Below are 20,743 nucleotides of genomic sequence, written 5' to 3'. Positions count from 1 at the left end.
AAGGTTGAGGGAATGAACATCTGCATAACAATTGTCAGAGTCTGGTTTGTCTGCTCACATTGTCAGCCATTCATACATAGCCTGAGAGAAGATTTGTGAATTATTAAAGGCTTCTTCTCTGGGATGCTTGAAGAAGTTTCCGACTTGGGACTAAATTACTTCTCACCTTATTAACTTCTACTCTGAATGCTTGGAGTTAAATGGACATTCATAAGAGAGGTGAAATTTACCTTTCTACAGTGGAACACAAAAACAAGAAATGACAATACCTTCACCGTAAAATACATTATCTCTCCGCATAAAAAATAGTATTTGTCTGCTGTGCATAATAAGTGGTAAGAAGAGGAGAGCACATGCCTATTTGATTTCTTCCTCTTGAGTCTGACAACCCACAACTAAAAGACAAAAAGTGAAGAGGAGAGGAGACGGGGAGGAAGAGAATGGTAAATAAAAATAAGAGAGAAGAGGTCAGAGGTTAAGATGACAGGGTTATTTACCTAGAATACCTGGCCACGGATGGCGCTAGATATTGTGCTCTGGTTCCTCTAATCCTTCTCTAATGAACAAAGCCATGAGGGGCTTTGGCTTATAAAGCTTGACCAAACTCAGAATATATACTCGTCCCTCGCAGCTAGTTCTGCAGACCTGCTCATCTGTATAGTCACACAGAGGGAGGACAAAAGGATATTCCATCTCAGCACGGATGTCATCCAGGCGATGGGAGAGTTCGATCGAGTCCTCCTCCTTGTTCTCATTGAACACTCTCAGCTGGATGTCGAGCTCCTCTGTCTCTTTTAGCTCCTGGAATGAGTTAGACACACAGTAGATGGTTGATAACGTGTTAAAAGTTTGAAAGAAGGTCATCCTGCAGTGTGGATTATAATAAACAGTCACAGTGACATTTAGTTTGTAACGATTTACAACTCTTTACTCTGCAGTATTAAATCTTATCTTGTTCAATGGATCTATTCTCAAAATCTGTAGCACCTGAATATTATTTTCCCTGTTGCAGCTGTACAGAAAAGCAGGAACTGAGATGCTCTGAACCCTTTCACTAGTATTCCAGACGGTCCCAATTCCTGCACACCTGTTCCAGTCACAAGGGGCTACAGAGGTGCTCTTTACCACTTCTCTATGAATCACGAGCAGTGGAGTTTACAGACGGAGACAGGGCCAAATGTAACCCAATTTCTGCAGGTATCAATCACCCTGCACCATTTTTTTGGGTACACCATCTGTCTTCAGCAAGCAACACCGCTTCAGAGGGAGGTGCACAATGGCATAAAAAAAAAAAGAAGGAGGGAAGGAGAAGAGGAGTAGAGCCAAATACATGCGTCAAGGACTATAAGAACGAAACAAATTGTGCTTTCTTTTTGTCAGTGGACTTTATTTTCTGTTTCTTTGCCAACAGCTACAGAGGCTCCTGAGCATAACTCATAATTAGATGAAAGAGCGTCAGTCTGAATGTCGGCATTAAAAGCGGTAAATGTGGCATTCATAAATGACTGTACACCGAGACTCTATCATATCAGGGGGAAGAATTGAAGATAATTAAAGTAATGACAGTAATAATCAACAGGAGCAGCTGGGATGACTTTTTAACAACTGGCTCTGTGACACATTCACCCCACTTGCGACAAATGAGAGCTTGAGTGATGAGTTGGAGCTCGTTTGCCTTCGGCTTATGTGGAGATGTGTAAGGTTGCTGATAATGATGCCTGTGTGATGAGGTGCCAGCACTGCATCACACTTGACAAGGGCTTCTACTAATAATAATTAAATAAACAGTAATAAAAATCAGTCTTATTTATATATATATTTGTATGATTTGGCAAGTCTGGCCTTTGTGATTTTATGTCACTAACCTCAAAGCTTACATACAATGAAAAAGGATTCAAATTTACACCTGGATTATTTAAATGCTAGATTGTTGTTGGAACAAAGTGAGGGGCATATCTATTTTCATGCATGTGAATAATCTAACCACGTGTTCTCTGATAGTTTGGTAACTCACAGGAAGGATCTTCTTGAGGCCACATCTTAAAAACTCATTGCGTAGATGTATCCGGAAGTCCAGGTCTTCAGGGGAGGTGACCAGGGCGTTGATCAGCTGCATGCAAGCAACCTGTGGTGCAGACAGAGAAAACGACAAATACAAAAATAGAGAAAATCAAATGAGCAAAGAGATACAAAAGAGATATTCCTCGCAAAGCATATCAATATAAGATTAGGTAATTTAATTATTTATTCCGTGTTCAGTCGATGGAGCATAGATATGGGTTTTGCAGCGATTGCCCGCTCTTAATATTTATTTTGCAAAACCAAAATTAAAGAAAAGACACTGAAATGATAAGCAGAGGAAGATAAAAGGGGAGAGAGAGCAGACACAAAGATGGTAGAAAGTCCAAGCCTGGTGTGTCTTTCGACTAGATGTGCAATATTGATGGATTTATTGGTAAAGAAAAAGCCTCAAAGTGTGTACGTGTGTGTGTGTGGGTGTGCGTCCTGGGTGGGTGGTCGGGGGGGAGGGTGGACGGTAAAGAGGAAATCGCTGATGAATTGTAATGAGCAGTAAGGTGTTTCAGGGGAGCAGGCCGTGGATAAGACCGTTTTCCTTGGACAGACAATCGATAGCAGGCTGAAGGATTCCCATGGACGATGTGAAACACTGCCTTCTGAAACCATGACCCTGTACTGTTGGATTGTATGTGTTATTAATAAGAGTCACAACAATGTTGCTTCTGAGTTGTTTCCTGGGTCAGATGTATTATTTTTCAAGGTTTAAAAAAAAAGGTATCGAGCTAACTCAATAGATTTAAGTAGAGATATGCCTGGATGAGGGGAAATTAATCTGCAAACACTGATCATTTCATTCAATGTCATCTGAACTGAAAATATAATAATCTTGAACTGATTGTCCTCCACTATGACCCCAATATGTTTCAGATTTTTTTAATAATCAAACAACATTTTAAGTCATCTTTTACTGGAGCTATAATCAAATAAACTATATCTGCTGGGGGTGTTTTGGTCTTGTGAAAAGCAGAACACAAGCTACCTGGAGTGAAGAGCATTAATATCTAGTTTTGGTTGCTGAAAAGTTGTAGCAGCAGCACAACAAACACGTTATTTAGCCACTTAGGGGGTGAAAGATGCATATTGTTATTTGATACAGATACGATACCGTATATTCTCTTGAGAAAGCACAAGTTTGTTGCAGGAAAGGAAACCGCAACTGAGTCAGTGCCACCAGCCAGGCACCACAAACACGGCAGACTCCTCCATATTTGACGAAAGCTTGAGGGCCTCGAATAAGATCTGCGCGCTGAAACCTGACATTTTACTGTATCCACCAGAGGCCAGATACATAAAAGAAACTCCACCAAATCTTCACAGAATTTATGTGAGTGAAGAAAGCCATGGAGCTCATGAAATATTCTTTCTCTTCTCCTGCATACAGATAGATACTTACATCAAAACATACCTCAGTCATGTATTGTGGAGTAGGAAGCGGCAGGGATGGGGTCGGGGTTATAATCTGTTTTAGGTTTAGAGAGAGGCAATGCTGCCATGGTGGGAGGGGGCGGTTGCAAACATCGTAATTAAAAGTGGCACTGCCGGGACGGCATTAATGTTGAAATGCAGAGTTTCGGTCGTGCTCAGTAGACAAGTACACCCTGAACTACGGTAAAACACATTTTAATCACATTAGCGAAGTTTAGTTTTCTAGCCCATCCCAGGTTTTGGATAAAAAGTCTATTAATTTACTTGAACCCCCTGCATCAGCAAAGCATTTTAATTTACATCACAATTAGCAGAGCTTCATTTCATTAATGGCAAAATTTAAAGGAAAAACAACAGCGCCCTAATAAAAGAATATCTACTTTCTCTTCCACCACCCGCCTCATCAGTTTCCATCATGACTTCTCAATCCCTGCAGCTAAAGTAATTCCTTAAGTAATTCCCTGCTTTTGGCTTTGTAAAAAAAACACGTTTTAAGTGGTGTTGTTATTGCCATTATATTGTTTTTCCCCGCTGCTGAAGAATACTAGTGAAAATGAGGAGAGGTGTGGTGCTTTAGTTGCCCTTCCACATGGAGTCCTCTGAGACCCAACTTGACAGCAACATAGAAAAAAGCAAGGGGGAAGTATTTGTAAGATGTGAGAAAAAAAATGAGCGAGGCAGTGAGAGGAAGAAAAAAATGAAAGGAACAAGAACGCAACATCCTTTTTTTTATTATCATTTTTCTGAAAAAAAAAAAAAAAAAAAAAGTGGTGCTATTCAGTAGAAGTGCTCAATGAAGCAGGTGTTTTTGATTAAAGCAGGAGCAATGGAGGTCCGAGTGCATTTCAATAACCCTCCCATCACATCACCATCATGTGCTCAAGGTGCTGTGAGGATGACAAGTGGACACGAAAACAGGAAGAGCAAAAAGCATACGAAGACAGGTGAGGTTGAAGAACACGAGGCCCTGGAGTGACACCACTGTCAATTTAAGTCTCGCCTGCGTCAAACATGGTCCTTGTGACAAAATGGAATTTGTGTGAATGACACTGTTCCACTGTACATGACAAAAACACCTGCTTTTGATAGTAAGTTGCTTGTTTTTTTGTTTTTTTTTGTCTGGTGTGTAAATCAGTGTGTATGACTATACAATACATCCTGAAAAGCATACTGTAACACCACATAACAGTACAGTACTACAGTATTCATTCATATAACAGTGTGTTGTAGAATATCAGTGGTCACTCGAACGGTTATTGGATTAGCCACTGAACCATGAAGGTCACTTTTATCCATCAGAGGAAATAATTATATAGAAGGGGCAGTGAATGTATGCTGAATATTAATAAGTAATGTTAACTCTTTTTTTTTTTTGTATGTGTGTGTATGTAATTTCTTACCTGGAGCTGCTGGGCCTCATGGTTCTCCAGTCCTTCCACAATTGGGGCAAATCTCTCTTTATTGTTTCTCTCTGCAGCAATTGTCATGGCAGCTAAAATCTTATCCAGGCTGGAAGACAACAGAGAACAGGGAGCACACAAACGCAAAGTCAACAAACACGTTTATCACCTCGCTGACAGGACATTTACTCACAATATTCAGCTCAAACACCATGTATATTATCGTCCTTTGTGTGTTGGTGAGGACGTTTACTCGACCAGTCTTTGGTCACTGACAAACGCTGCTGCTTTCCATCTTTTTGTATGCAAGCAGGTCTATTATTGCTGCGGTGCACAATTTTGACTTCATCTTGCTGTTACTGAGGTGACGCTAGACCAAGACAGGGTTTTACTGCAAATGTGTTCCGTTGTCAAAGCAATTGTGGAAGAGTGTATTTGACTGGGTGAAAAAAAGTTGCAAATCATTGTAGGGACTGCCAGACTAATGTTCAAATACACCAATTGAGAAGGTAAGCAATTTAGAGTACTTGCAAGGGCTGAAGGCACTCAGCTAAGTAGGGTATTGGACAATTTCGACCTCTAAATAGAGAAGGAATAAGAAATTCGGTGCAGCGCGGGACTGCAATAAAAGTAAATTGATGCCTTATGAGCAGTTATGTGAACAGTGATTTACAATATGCGTACATAATAATTGGCAACAGGTGGTCTGTGTCACAAGGCCATAGGCGCTATTTTGCCTCCACCCGTTAAGAAACTGAACAGCTTAACTGCTCCTCAACAGTCCTCATGGGTATAAAAGAGCTATTCGCCTGAACATTGCACTCAATGTTCCCCAAAAAAAGTTATTAAATCAATAAATATTCACGCTATCAATTTATGTCTGCACAAACATGTGTAATCACACACATCACATCATTTTGTTACCTTGTAACAACCCAAACGTTACCATGTTCAGGATGACAAAATACTACCAGTTGATTTGTGAGCGAGGGAGATCACGTGTCTGACCGATAGAAACCCCCGTGCGTGGAGTAAGCGTCACGCCGAGATAAATGAAAAGGCCAAGCTACGTGATAGAGGTTACGAAGTCACAGACAAACACGGGGAGCCGCATACTGAGTAGCTTTAAAGCCAGTTCAGACGACGCTTCAAAACAGACGAGATAGATCTGCTTAACTTGTCATGTTCCCTTTTCATGCTGTCAGCTGAAGTGGGTGTTGAACATGAGCCAGCGTCACAACGCTGGTTGGCAGAGAAGTTTCTGAGCTAAAAAAAAATAAATAAATAAGTGACGCCTCAGCTCCTTTTGGCTGTCATCTCGACAGGATACGGACATTTTAATACAAGGTTATGATCATGGCAAAGATCTCCATGTTTACTTCAACCTATTCTTGAATACTTGGAGTGACAAGAGGGGGAGGGAGAAAAAACAGAAAGTGAGAACAAAAATACAGAGAAAGGAGGATTTGTACCTGTACACCCAATATCTGCTTAAAATAGTGGTGGTGTGTGTGTTTGTTTGCAAGCAGGAAGTATGTCTGTGAGCGTTAAAGTGGTGACTGAACAGAACACGGGTCTAAATATTCAACGCATCAATGTGCATCAGTCTTAAACAGTCATGATTTAATTGAGTCAAGACGACTCTAGCATTGATCTACATTACCTAACTGCTTTAAATCAAACTAATTATGATTGGCTGTCTGTATTTTGACTTACTAAAGAAGCAGCGACGGCTTGGTAAAACTTGTTGGGGATATAATATAATTTCCATCTCAATGCAGCATGCCTCCCTTCCTCATCATATTTGACCCCAAAATAATACCTTTCCACACGGACACTTTGACATCACATTCGACAAAGCACAGCTGTAATCAATAACAATTATGGTTATGAGATTCATAATAGATTTATCACTCGCAGTAACCACATATTGTGCATCTTGGCTCAGTAACATTGTTTACTGTCATGCTTAGATGGAAGCGAGTCATTAATTATTGTATTAACTTCACCTGTGCTTTTCCTGCAATGACAAATGTCTGCTGTGGACCTCATGCAATTACACATATTATCTAAAGATGTCTTTGAGAGATGTACGCTCTTAAATGTAAATGTTTGACTGACAGATGTTAAAAAAACACAGAGCGCAAAGTAATGCAAATCAAGTCACGGTACATTTAGAATATAACTTAAGAAACATTAGCATTTAATTCTCTGTATTTGCCACCTGATAATAACATGTTTCCCCCACAGGTTAAAGTCTAAAATAACTGTTAAATAGATACAGCTGCAACGTAGTTGTGGAATACAATCCTATTGAAAATCTAAGTAAATCTAACTATTAAAAGGCAATTCTATCAAAGCAAATTCCTTGAAATCCAAAATGAGTTGGATTAAACTCTTTGATGTTCTGCAATTTAAAAAACATTTTGGAAACTAAGCACAGTAGGGGTGAGAACTACAATCACATAGCCCTATTTGGATGGTTAAAGATATGAGACACATTGCTGAACTCAGCTTCTCCAACAGAATTTGTGGGTTTGTTTATTTCCACCACTGCATAGAGACTGACTTTGAAGTGCCATTGTTATTCTAGTCTGGCCCTGTGGGAAACAATAAAAAACATACCCCTAAATCCAATTTATAAGCTGTCAGCCAGGTTGTGTCTGTGGCAAACTACACTCAGTACTTCAGCACATTAAACAGACTAAACTGCATCATCTGACCATGTGACCCAACAGATTTCTATGCTGTCTGAGGTCATCTTTAAATGCAGTATATGCTCACAGTGGGTAAACATATATATGCACAGGGTGCAATCTCTGTAAAAGTACATGCCACCCAGTGGGAGAAGGTTGAGGCAATACTAATAATGCAATGTTCTCCTTCCCTCCTGCTGCTGCAGAAACATTACTGTGTGTAAACAAACCAGATATGGACCATATGTCTTTCATCCTTATATTACTTTTGTTTTGTCATCCGTCAGGATTTTGAAAAGGTTTTGTGCTGTTTCCATATCAGCAATGATTTACTGACAAATGTGGGAAAATGTGTTCCTCGCTTAACTCTGAATACTAAAAGAAAACAACATAAAAACTTTGAACTGAGGCTAAGCAAAAGTACTTAAAAGGTCAACTATACCACCAAAACATATGTTTCCGCTTCCAGCCATGCAGATACTTTTTTCAAACATATCTGTTGCTGAAACCTCCTGACAGTTTCTCCAGTTCAAAATTGTTTTAATTAAAAATGATGCACACCAAGGTCCGCAAATTGTGTTTGTGTTTGAGACTGTTTTGTAAGGACAGTTTTGTTTTCTTAAATATATATTTTTATTTTTTTTCATGCTTTAATTTCCGCAAATTGTATTCACATCCATTTTGAGAATCTGTAAATAAAACCAAAGCTGGCTGGCACTCATTAGGATACATTTGCACATCACATGTGCAAGAAAAATGAGTGAAAAATGATCAGGTAAATGAAATTCAACTTACATGTTTTCCTCTCCAATAATACAGAAAGCAGAAAGAATTTTGACAGTCTCTGTCATCAAGTTGGTCTGTTTGGGGTCAATTGCTCGTGCCAACAGCAACAAGCTGCGCTCATCTCCCAAGATCCTTTGCAGTCCATACTGTGAGACAAGGAAGAAGAGAGGTAGGACAGAGAAAAGGTCCATTGGGTATAAATTAATGAGAGCATTTGCATTCATGGAGAACTTTCACTTCAAGTAAAAAATGAATTACACAAAAAAGCTCTAATGTACGTAAGTTATAGTTAGCCTTAATTTTCTTTTAAGGAGGGACAACGAGGCCATTGGAGAAAATGGAGAGGATGATAAATTAATTCAATTCAGGACAGGACTATGGGGACAAATACTTATAGTCTCCTGCACCTTCTAGTCCTCCCCGCCCCCCTCCCCTCTCCCACCACCAACTGAAGGAATGGGCTGAGATGACCACGTGTGGGGATTAACTCATAGAGAAGCAATATCAATAGTTCATCTATCCTTGAAATGTGTGCCACTTTTGAGAAATGAGCCAGACCTTCTCAAAAAGGATAATTAAAAGAACTGAGACTGTGGGCTTGAAACGGTAAAATTAGCTTCACTTCACTGTCCCATTGTCCCATTATCCCAGGCTTGTCAGAGTCCAGATTTAAATCAGGTTTGGTATAACGGCCACCTGAGCTACTAAGAGACAAAATGTTTTAAATAACTGTAAAAAGAGTGGCCTCTGTCCATGCTTTTTATTCATTTCTAAATTACATTTACCATTTAACTACTGAATTCAAACATTGTTTGATATTAAACAAGCTCAAGTAATTAAGTGGATTGTCTTTTCTTTGTTGACTCATACGAACCTTATTGTTCATAAAAGCCTTCAAACACTGGATAAGTTTATGCTGGTTCCGTTTATCGATATTCTCTTGCCTGAAAAAAAAAAAAAAACAGAAAAGTTATTATATACGTGATTACATCAACAGAACCCGGCACTATGAAATAACACAGAGATGTGATGTCATATGAGTTAACTCACTGTTTCTTGTCCAGCAGCTTCTCCAGAGCATCAAGCAGAAGGCCGAGACCCTCATGACCGAAGTTATTAACCCAGCTGGAGAGAAAACACAGACACACAAAGAAAAAGTCAAATCATCAAACATTGAGTCAGAATTGTTATTGCCTTGTTGGTTCACTATCAGCCACGGTGATTCTCAGAAGCAGGCACAAGCACTATTGTATTAACCTCAGAGAAAATCACTCATCCAGACGAATACCAGAGGTTTAACACTTAACTGGATAAATTGACTGTTGTTGTGTTTTTTAATTCCTAACAGGGAGCGTTGCAAATCAAAACCCGCCTTGCCCTCTCCGCGACACTGAATACAGTCGAAGTCAGTTTGAATTTAAACTGTACCAATTTACAAGCAAATGAACAGCCATCCATCTTAACTAGTGTTCCCATCGCTAAGCAGTTTGTTTCCAGGCCCCCCTGTGAGCCGCTGTGTTACTGTGCCAAAAGATTAAGCAATGCAAGAAAGATAACACTGTAATCGATAATGGATCGCGAGAGATAATTGGCAATAAACCACAGCGTATCAGGAGACAGCAAATGATCCAGTGCAGATGAGCCCGTTTGTCTGAGAAAGTAGATGAGAGGGACGGGAGGAGGGACAGTGTGGTCACAGCCAGATTATGTCATTAGCATTACTTGTTTTCAGGGCTCTAGCTGTCAATAACGCAAAATGCATGGAACAATTTTGTGACATTAACGGGGCATAAGTCACTGATTTATCCCGCCTTTTTGACAAGGATTTGAAATAATAATGGTTTGAGTATTAAAGCCATTTGTATTGACTCAGTGAGTCAGAAGAGACCCTCAATTAGGGATGAGATGCATTAGCCTGAGGCAACTAGCGAAGATGAGGTGAGGTATTTCTTTGATCTGTGACTAAATTAGCATGCACAACAACCCCCACCTACTATTACTCAAATTTCATTAGCAGACAAGCAGAGACAATTTATAAGTTATTCATATTTACTGTGTGTGTGTGTGTATAATGATGATCTGTTTTCTTAATAAAAACAAAACATCACAATGTCCATGAATGTCTATACTAATGTCTGTTTACCAAAAGCGTTCCAATTTGAATGTTTCCTTCCTGCATGTACTCTCCACATGCTGAAGGCCATAAAAGAGGAGAACGAACAAACTGGCACAGTTTACTGCAGGATAACAATGCAGTTGTATATATTTGTGGTACAGAGGTGGTACAAGTAAATGGAAGACTGGGACAACAAAGAGGAAGAGGAGGTGACACGGATGAGGGAGTACAATGCAGTAAAGTCCACAGTCTTTGTTTATGCTCCTCAGTAATGATGGTAATGTCAGTCTTCGGAGAGCGAAAATGGGACCAATATTTGTGAAAAATGTTTTTGTTTATTACACAGTGGAACTGTAATATCAGCAACGTGTGAAAAAAGATTCAGGGGAAAAAAAATACTTTGTCGTCTGGCTTGTTTGGATAGAAAAACATTTGATCCTCAGTGCCTAAAGATGAAGGTGGTGCTCTTTTCGGGGCATAGATTTACGTTTTAATTAAATTATTAGCATCTGAAGTTGGTCATCACAGTCAACAAAGTGAAAATGTATAGTATGTTGACAATGTTGTGCCGCTTTTATAGCATGATTCTCTCTACCTTCAAAAGAGTGTGCATGTATTAATTAATGAGTATTTATGCTTTGATTAAAGTTCTAACAATGATGTCATCTTCACTCATTGCTTTCACATCAATTGAAAAAGGCACAAAAAAGTTTCCCTTTTTTACTTATGCCCTGTAATGTATTTACTAATTACTTCTGAGTAATTATTATGCAGATCATCTTTTTGTTGAGCGGATTCTGTCCACATTAAGTATGACAATACAGGAACCCCAACACTTTTACCCACTTATTTTTGTTTGCTTGTTTGTTTTCTTTATATCACCTCAATTTTTTTGTATAAAGTGCAAATAATGGACTCTCTTGAACAAATAAGTGAATCATCTTGTTTTACAGGGAGATACAACTTAAGTTCAGAAAAAGTTTGAGTTTATAATATCCAGATTCTCATCATCTCCTAACAGAGCAGAGGGGAGGCTCTGAATAAACAAAAGAGAAACTGGACATCTGTTATGTGTTGAAATGACCTTTCATACATGCTGTCACATAAAGCCATTTATTGACAGACTGTGACCAGTACACAGACTGAAAACCACTGCAGCTGTCAGAGTGAGACAAAATTTCACTTCCCCATCCATCTACATAAAATGCTTAACATTTGTTTGCTTCAACTTTATAAAAAAAAAATCCCCAATTCAACTCTTCTCTCAAAGGAAGCCGGTTGAGACTTTGTTGTTTTTAGGATCCATTTTTCAGTTCTACAGAGCATACTGACGCATTTTTACATAGTGATCACTATTGCGTGTTTTCAGGTATCCACACCGCAGGGCTGGTACACTTTGATTACAAATGCTGTATCCAAAATTATTACATGAAATGAGATCTGAAAAGTCAAATGAATATGAATCTAAAACAAACAACGCACAAGAACTATTCACAAAACAAGTCAATAAGCTTTGTTAATAAAAAACCTTCCGCAGAGAAGCCACGCTAATTAAAAGAGAATGCTAATTAGAAATTCTGCAACAGGTGTTGGTGGAAAGTGTCTTGTGTCTGCTCCGTGTTTATCTTCTGTGTATTATTGTTTGACTGAGACAGAGAGAGGAAGGAGTGAAATTGTCTGTGAAGTACATTTTTCATCAAAAATGTGCGTCTTGCTGCAGGTTGCAACATAATGCAGCCCTCCTCAAGGTTTTTAAGGCACTCAATGTTTGGAGTCCTCCCTACATCCCAGACTGTCGATCATTTTCTGTCCTCTCACGTATACCCTTGGGTCTTCTACGGCTTGCCTTCTAAATGTCCCCAAAGTTACCACAAAGAAAATGAAAGACGGTACTTCTGTAGTGTTTGTCCTGAGGCTTTGAAATGCCCCCTGTCTCTTCATCAGAGAAACTGCCTCAATGGACAGCAAAATAGCACTACTGAAGCCAATAACAGTAGTAATTCTTCTTCAACTATAAAACGTGTAGTAATAATAATGTTGCCAGTCTGCTTCTTTATTCCAACATATGATCAGCATTAATTAAGTTTAGAAACTTTTTTTCTTTTCTTTTTTTTAACATTCAACAACTCTTGATATTTTGGAAGCAGAGCAGCAAAACTCTTTATTGTATGTAGATATGGCCAAAGCTCATGTTTGGTGTTACTGTCAGGTACTTCAACACCGAAGAGATCAAATCCTTTCCTTATCACTTTCATCTCCTAATGTGGACATACATCCAAGGATTTCATTAACTTGGGGGAGAACGTGTTCATCTAATATTGATGGATATAATCCTCTAGTTAAGTGCCACCAAATTGTGTTACTTTCTGCACTCATGTATATTCCGCAGGCAAAAATGAAAAATGCATGGTCGGTCTTCTGGAAGCAATTTCTTATTGTATATGTTGTGTTATTTCTGCTGGCTTGAGGCAGTTATGTTGTAGTTATGTGACTGGTTATAAAATGTATTTATCCCACAAACAGGAGTACAGATTATGTTTACTAACAAGATGTGTGTTCACTAAACAAGATTTCAGCTTCATCAAAAGTTAATTATGTTGCGGACTTTTCTCAACGAAGATGTTATCCTAATACAAAAAAAGTTTAAATATCTTGCAGATCATCTGTCTTCCTGTCACACAACATCTGTTTCCCAAAAGATCAAAAGATATTACTGACTTTCTGACATGTACTGCCATAACAGATGTAGTTATGCATGAGAAAATACGGTATCCATCCAATTTCTATGGTCCTTATCTTGCTTACAGTCACAGGGGTCTGAGCCCATGCCCATCAGAGGACTCTGGACAGGTCAGTAGTTCATCACACAGCAAACACATGTTTGAAAGGGAGAAACCCCAGACCATCCTGATGTAAGGTAAATGACAGAGCAAAGTACGGCGCCACCATGAGGAAATATGACCTTATATATTGGCATGTGTTGCAATTTATGTTTGTATATGTACTGTTTTTTAAGCTAAACAGTAGCGAGACTCCTTTAAATTCCAAGAAAAAAAACCTTCGTGTCTTAAAGTAGCTTAGATGCACCTCAACACCTTTGTCTTCATTCGGTAGCCTCGGTCTATGAATTTGGATACAGGCCCGGCCTCGATTTCCACCCATCCCTCCACTGCTTGTCTGCATATCGAGCTGGCAGCTTGATGACATGGAAAGCTCTGCCCTTCAGGTTGATGGGGGTTGGTTCTTTACGTATGTGAAGTATGAAACCCTACCTGGTCCATTTCACTCATGTCTTGTAATACAAAAAAAAAACCCAAAAAAGCACCACATGGACGTGTTAACAAGGTTAAAAACGGGATTTTCACTTGAGGGTGTCTTTGCATAAAAACTATTACCATCAAGCACACCTTGTGCCATCATTCAGACAGTCCTGACATAACTAGATTTCAAAGTCCTTCACTGAAAGCCTCAAAGAGCCATGATCTAAATAAGTTGCAAAAGGATTTTAGTCACCTCACAGTGATGCCAGCATGGACAGAGTGGTACTCCAGGCTGTATTCAATGTCTTGCTTAAGGGAAGTAGTTACAGCGTGTAGAGCATTGTATATTGCAAGGGTTGCAGATGAAATGTCATAGCAAAGAGTGTGGAAGAGAAAGTGTAAAGTGTGTGTTGAGTTCTACAAATACTTGGCGAGGGAAATGTTAGTACATGATGAAAATATTACTGCGCATCAGCAGCCATGGTAAGTGACTCGACAGAAACAGTGAGAGGCAGATCCTGTCGCAGCGTTTCTGTTTGACTGATCACTGGCCTCGTGTGTAGATGGCTTGTGCGTGCATTGATTTCAGTTTAAAGACCAGTTTTATTATTTTATCAGGGTTAGGTGGGGAGCTCTGTTACTGAAAGCTTCTGTGCAAGTACGATATCTTTCATATTGTATTACAGGCCGAGCCATACAACTGTCCCTCTGTGGGACTACTGACCTATTCAGTGCAACAGAATTCCAAATGAGGCCCAATGCACCATGCAACAAATAGGTCTGAACAATATAGCTTGAAACCAAGCACCACCAGTGCCTGCTTAGTGATTTAACATGACAAACATGGAGCTACATTACACCCTGATCAATTTAATAGCCAGCTGAAATGACTGTAATGCAATGGGCATATCAGATGACTGATATTAGATATAAAATATTAAATATACATTTCTGTTCCTCACTTCCCGAAGAATAATACATTTATTTCCTTTAACTCATTAATTAAAAATCAACAATCAACAAAAAATAATTTTGACAGTTGTGGACTTTGCTAAAGGTAAAATATATAACAATTGTCAAGGAAATTCTATTGTTTAGTCCTGACAAATTATGAGACTCCTCTGATTCCCTGAATGGGGTGAAGGTCCCATAAGGGACACCCCGACCCCAGGAACTAACTGTTCCTGGTACATGTTGATCATGTCTGACTCTCTGTCTCACCGTATTCGGCCAAGGACACAATGTGTTCCTTATAGTTGAGCCCGTGTGAGAGTACAGGCAGAGAGGCGTAGCAACCAGGCATTGCCACATATTGTGATCTCTCTCCTCGTACGAGCTGCTGCCAATAAACAACACTGCGCTGACACCCAAAACGGTCTCCTCTGCCTTCTTCACCTCATCTCCACGATTTCCATCACAACGATCATAGTGTTACTGGAGTTAAATGGTGCTAAAAGCAGACGACAGGGCTCTCTGTTCAATACTCGGTCCAAACTAAGGTAATTCTTAACCCAAACATCATGAGACCTGCAGCTGACGCAACTTACAGCAACACTGATACAAAACACAGCATACAATACTTAATTCATTTTCTCAGCCTACATTTTATCAAGTGTTCCATGAAATATAAAAAGAAAATAAAGAAAAATAAGCCAAGCCAGAGGACCCATGAGGCCATAATTCTCTTCACACAACACAGTAAAGGCCCAAAAAAGTAAATTTGCTCTCTCCTTATATCCTAAACAGCAGTGGAAGAGAAGATCATAATGCTTTTGATACATGGGCTCACATGTGCTTGGGGCTTCATACTACCCTGAGCATTTTAGCATCCACAGTGTGTCCACTAACAGACACTAATGAGACGGACCACCCCTGCCTTTTTTGCTGTAGGTCCTTTGAATGTGGCCTGAACAGCTCTGAACAGCTCCGACCTGCTGAGACATGGCCTCTACAAAACCTCTGAAGGTGCCCGGTGGTGTTTGGCACCAAGATTTCAGCCACCTTAGCAGCAGATGGAGCCGCTGTGGAGCAGACCTGTTCCAGCACATCCCCCAACACCCCATCGCCAGTTCATGGTTTGTCGCTCCTCGGACCACTGTTGGTGGCTTTTCATCACTGCTGCCTGGGGGTACCCAACGAGCCTTGCCATTTGGGAGATGCTCCAACCCAGCCTTCTGGCCATAATGTCTTGGCCCTTCTCAAAGTCCCTTAGGTCTTTACACCTGACCATTTCTCCGGCAACCAAGACATTGACAACAAATACTCCCAGACCTTAAAATGAGCTTCTGTTACGAGATAATCAACAGGATTTATTTCACTTGCATACAGTCAGGTTTGGCTCATTGGTGTAGAATGTTTGAGAACTGAAGGTTTGGACCTGATGCCACTGCACCAACACACTGTTACATGGACAAACCAACTAACACCTATTTCTCCATAGTCACACAGCTAGCTTGCCTACAACTACTATTTCCAAATGTAAAATAGTATGAACAACTCTCCAATACAGAATTTGTACAAGCTGTCAAGGTGGTTATGATTTAATTGCTGTGTGTAGAAAGGCTGATAAATTAATCCTGTCCAAATCAAACAACATGTATGAATGGAGGAACTACAGACTACAGAAAAAAACACACACACACACACACACACACACACACACACACACACACACACACACACATAGCAGTAAAGTAATTAGAAAACACTTTTTAAAAAACTATCATAATTTTTGTTAACCTAAAAACCTAACACCCACACTATTCTGTCTGTTATTTTGTTGCCCCTTATTCATATAAACCATCACCTCACACAGGACGCAAATACATCAGTGATTAGTAGAAACATGGTAAACTGCCAAGGAACTGAAATGCACTGAATATAATGGACCCCAATGTGCATACAGCATTTATACATCCAAATGAAGCCAAAATCATTGACCTGTGCTGACCCTGAAAGAGAACAACAAGCAGCAGATATGTTTCACTTGTAACTCCAGTTAGCATGCACTCCCTGTCCATCCATGCTGTCACTCCACAAAGCTGCACTGATAATATCTCCGGTCTCTTGCTCCTGCTGGCTTTCACACTTCTTAAATGTAATGCACCACAGCGGTGAACATGGAAGAGCTGTGTGCACTGTGTAGATAAACTGTTTGAAAGTAGTTTTCCTGAAACTTATTTTTCATAAGGATATAACAAAAACACAAAGGTTCACTGAGTTACAGCAGAGGAGATATTCAGAGAACCACCTGGGGTGGTACTGTTGTTTGATACTGGTACTACAGCGAGTAGCACAGTCTGAGGACAATATATCTGGAGTCAGCACTCCCCAAATGGGATTTCTGGTGTAGCCAAGCAAGCACAGGAATGGGAACAGTGCAGTGCTCAAAAGGAGCACTTTGCACTTCTAATGGTATTTGAGTCTCAGCTTGATTCCAAAATGTGGCTTTAAGAAAGACTGAAGATCCACTACATAAATTAATGTGGAAGGTTATTGTGCGAGCATGAAAGGAGTGTGAGAGATTGGAGAGTGGAAGTCTCTCGGAATTAAATCAACTATTAAGTTCAGAGAGCTGACAGCACACCATGCTTCATACATACTTTGAAATGACCCCCCCACATGGTGCAAAACACTCCTGAAATGTCTAATCCCCTGAACAACAAGAATTTCCCCACAACAACTCACTGTAGGTTAACAGAAATCAGCAGTACCAGCAGATTGCTAAGCTAAAAGGCCTTTTTTTTTTTTCCCCCAACAACCATTTATTAATTGGTAACATGAAAATTAGAAACTGATCATCAGATTTGATGCAGTGTATCTACAAAATGATCAAGCTTCTGTAAAGATGACTTTCATCTTTCAACAAGGTGATGGAAATTAAATGGAAAACACTTTGAAATAAATGATTCTTTTTTTCAAAGCCATAATGGTGCCATTTTATTCAAGCGTTTACTGCTGGCACCTTTAACAGTAGATCCATGTAAGTGGCAGCGTGAACCTCCCAGACTGTGTTCATCAGAATTTGTGCTATTATTTGATATCTGCGGAGAACGAGTGAAACATTGGGACAGCTCCGCATCGCTCCGAAATTCTGGAGCAGACAGAATGACTTTTGTTAGTTGGGAAAGGTGATAGATGCTTTTTTTTCCTGAGCATAAAAGTGTTATATGCATCACTGTTTTGAACATATTGGTCAGATTGCCTGTTCAAATGTTTGTTAAAAATGGATGCAGGTCAAATGATATTTTGGGTTACATCCCACATGCAAAACAAAAAACTGTTTGTGGAATATATATTAATATAGAAAAATCCACCATGGATATTGTATTGTGTTCAAAGGTATAATATGCTCCAGAACACCGTGTAAACTATGGCCTGGAAACAATGGATAATAAGAAATACTAAAAATGATAATAATTAGAGATTTATAAGACAGTTATTTCCTATACGTGGCGGATATTTCCTATACTGGGGCAAAATAATTTCCGACTAAATCAATATAAAATTCCAATCAGATATTTCTGAATTATGTATGCATCACTCTGGGGCTGTAACAGATATGGCTATCTTGGAGGTTAACAGATGGTGTCATAAAATGAAATAGGCATCACTCTTAAAATATACTCAGACACTGAGGACATTTATGCCTTCAAAATCATTTTCACTGCCTCTGAGGAAGAAGGGCAAACATCAGCTCTGAAGTCAGCCACAAGGGTAAAAACTAGTTAACTTGCTCATTTCTGACTGCTTGTCACGTCCGTTTGAAGACAGTCATAACATTCATGACACATTTAACAGTCAAATAAAACTCTTTGGCTGTTCTAAAACAAGAATGATTGAACCATCCTGAAAAGTAAGACAAAAATAAATCCACTGATGAATGAATTTCTGAAACATCAGAGGACCAGAGAAGCCTTAGCCTACAGACCTCTAACAAACATTTATGTAATTTTCAAAATCTTTCCCGACTTGTTTCTCCTCGGCGAGTGGCAGAGCAAACTATTCTGAGGACTGGAGGGTAGCTGAGAGTGGTTTGTAACAACACTGGGAGTGTAGACAGCAGAGTCTCGCTGCAAAATGCAAAGAAAATTACCCCCACTGCAAAGCTTTAAACCCCCACTTTGCTTCTTTGCTGCGGCAACAGCAGTTTTTTTGGACATGTTGTGTCTCTCCTCCATCCGTCCACATCCCTTCCTGGAGGATGTTAAACCTCGATCGCCATGGCAGGAAATCAAACTGCCATTATTCTACAAAGTGAGGGGAAGGGAGAAAATGGTCCTTGATCCAGGAAGTTCAAAGGCGGCAGGCTGTCGTTTGTCCTGAGAGAGGTCATCCCCCTGAAATTCACTGAGGACATCTGTTGTTGTTTTGTTTTTTTAATGCTTTATTCTAAAAATAACCCCAATCGACATAAAGTCTGATTAAGCTTACAAAAGCACTATCCAGGATAACAAAGCGGATCAATTATGGCTGATTCACTACGATATTTCCACATAAAAAAATGACAGAGTTGAAACGATTATTAATCTCTGAGGAATCCGAGCGGCCTCATTGATGTCTCCTGTATCTAAACCCTCACGCAAGTCATTCATCAGTGCAGTGTCAACTCATTGCAGTTGTATTGAGAGCCACTGTTCACACTTTGCGCCAGTGCCAGACAAGATTTCAGGCCTAAGTTGTCCAGGGTGTTATACACAACCTGTGAGACGGTCAGTTGCTCATATTTGTTTCAACAGTCACAATAGCAGAAGGACAGATGGATATGCTCCTCTGTGCTGGTGTTAATTGGCCGTTATGCACACAGTAGAAAGAAAAGGCCAAGGGAGGTTGATGCAGGCATATCAGAGTACCAGTTCGTGCTACTACTATTAAAAGTTTCATGCTGAGTGAGTAGCTTTTTTGACACCTTGTAAGTGTGTTGTTTTACTGTGTCAGTTTCTGCCACACACATAAAATGTAATCATTATCAAGTAGAGTAATACTTGTTCCAGTATTTATTTTATCAACTTCAATCAAAATGTATAATATTACTGGAGTTTAACTGTCTCAAAATAATGTTTCAGATCATTTAATGGTTTATTATACAATGACAATCAAAAATTGCACACAGAATATGAATTGGGGTTTTTTTATACTTATGTATTATACTTATAATATGAGGAGCAATCACCACTGTACTTGGCTGAAATGTCAGTGTCCCTCACTGTGTTGTTAAATGCTTAATCATGCTGGGCATTAGGACAGACAGTCAAGAGGACAAGCAACTTAATGTTAGCAGGCATAGTAACTCCAGCGCTCGTAAAAAGCCCATTACTACTGTTCCATGCAACCCTTAGTGCTCAGCTGCAAGCATTCAACTGAGAAAAGCTGGTGAGACTGATTCAGACTCAGAGACGCCCTGTGTGGCAGAGCAGCACGATCATCACAACAGCCCACACCTTAAGTATACAGACAGAGAGAGAAACTTTGGTGTCAGCAAATGCCTCCCGCCTCCGGAAAAAAGACCCCACAAGAAAATGCACCAGAGGTAATGTCTGCCTTGTACCATGAAGATTTCATATAATGAAAAGTTAGGAGCCCAGTTCAATTTTGCTTAAATATGTCTTAGGGATCTGACAGCTAGCAGATCTAATATGGAAGTCCCTGTTGGGATTTGACAGAGTCATAGTGTAATGCTGGGGGCTAAACAGAGGGAACTCTAAAGCCTGGGCAATGGATATGAGCTCTTGTGCCCAGACTCACCAAAACCTCTCTCCTATTTCTATATTGGAAAGTCTATTGATGGAGCAACAGCAGGGTTAGATCAGAGAAACATTTACTTTACTGCTTTGAACAAAAATATAGGATATGGCTGGTCATGGAAACACACATTTAAACATACATGATATGAAGCTGATGACTTTTTGTTTTGATGGCTAAAAAGAAAACCGAAGTGTATTTTGACTACTGAAGTATTACATTTGTTGATATATTTTTAAT

At 39.6% G+C, this 20,743-nt stretch overlaps 1 protein-coding gene across 6 annotated transcripts in view; it reads right to left on the bottom strand.

Moving 5' to 3' along the window:
* diaph2 (diaphanous-related formin 2) overlaps positions 1-20,743 on the bottom strand; it is a 370,474-nt gene that overhangs the window by 251,409 nt on the left and 98,322 nt on the right. For all 6 annotated transcript variants that reach the window (XM_069170528.1, XM_069170529.1, XM_069170533.1 and 3 more), the window contains 6 exons: positions 9,437-9,511; positions 9,261-9,330; positions 8,396-8,532; positions 4,905-5,013; positions 2,015-2,125; positions 689-801 (listed from right to left, as the gene is read on the bottom strand). In XM_069170528.1, the coding sequence (XP_069026629.1) occupies positions 689-801; positions 2,015-2,125; positions 4,905-5,013; positions 8,396-8,532; positions 9,261-9,330; positions 9,437-9,511 (615 nt within the window). The remainder of the gene's footprint in view (positions 1-688; positions 802-2,014; positions 2,126-4,904; positions 5,014-8,395; positions 8,533-9,260; positions 9,331-9,436; positions 9,512-20,743) is intronic.

The sequence above is a fragment of the Embiotoca jacksoni genome, unplaced genomic scaffold (assembly GCF_022577435.1).
Source record: "Embiotoca jacksoni isolate LCO1_2020_lvr unplaced genomic scaffold, fEmbJac1.0.p SCAF_5, whole genome shotgun sequence".
Classification (NCBI taxonomy): Eukaryota; Metazoa; Chordata; class Actinopteri; family Embiotocidae; genus Embiotoca; species Embiotoca jacksoni.
The sequence above is the reverse complement of the archived record's forward strand: the minus strand, read 5'-3'. Positions and strand labels throughout refer to the sequence as shown.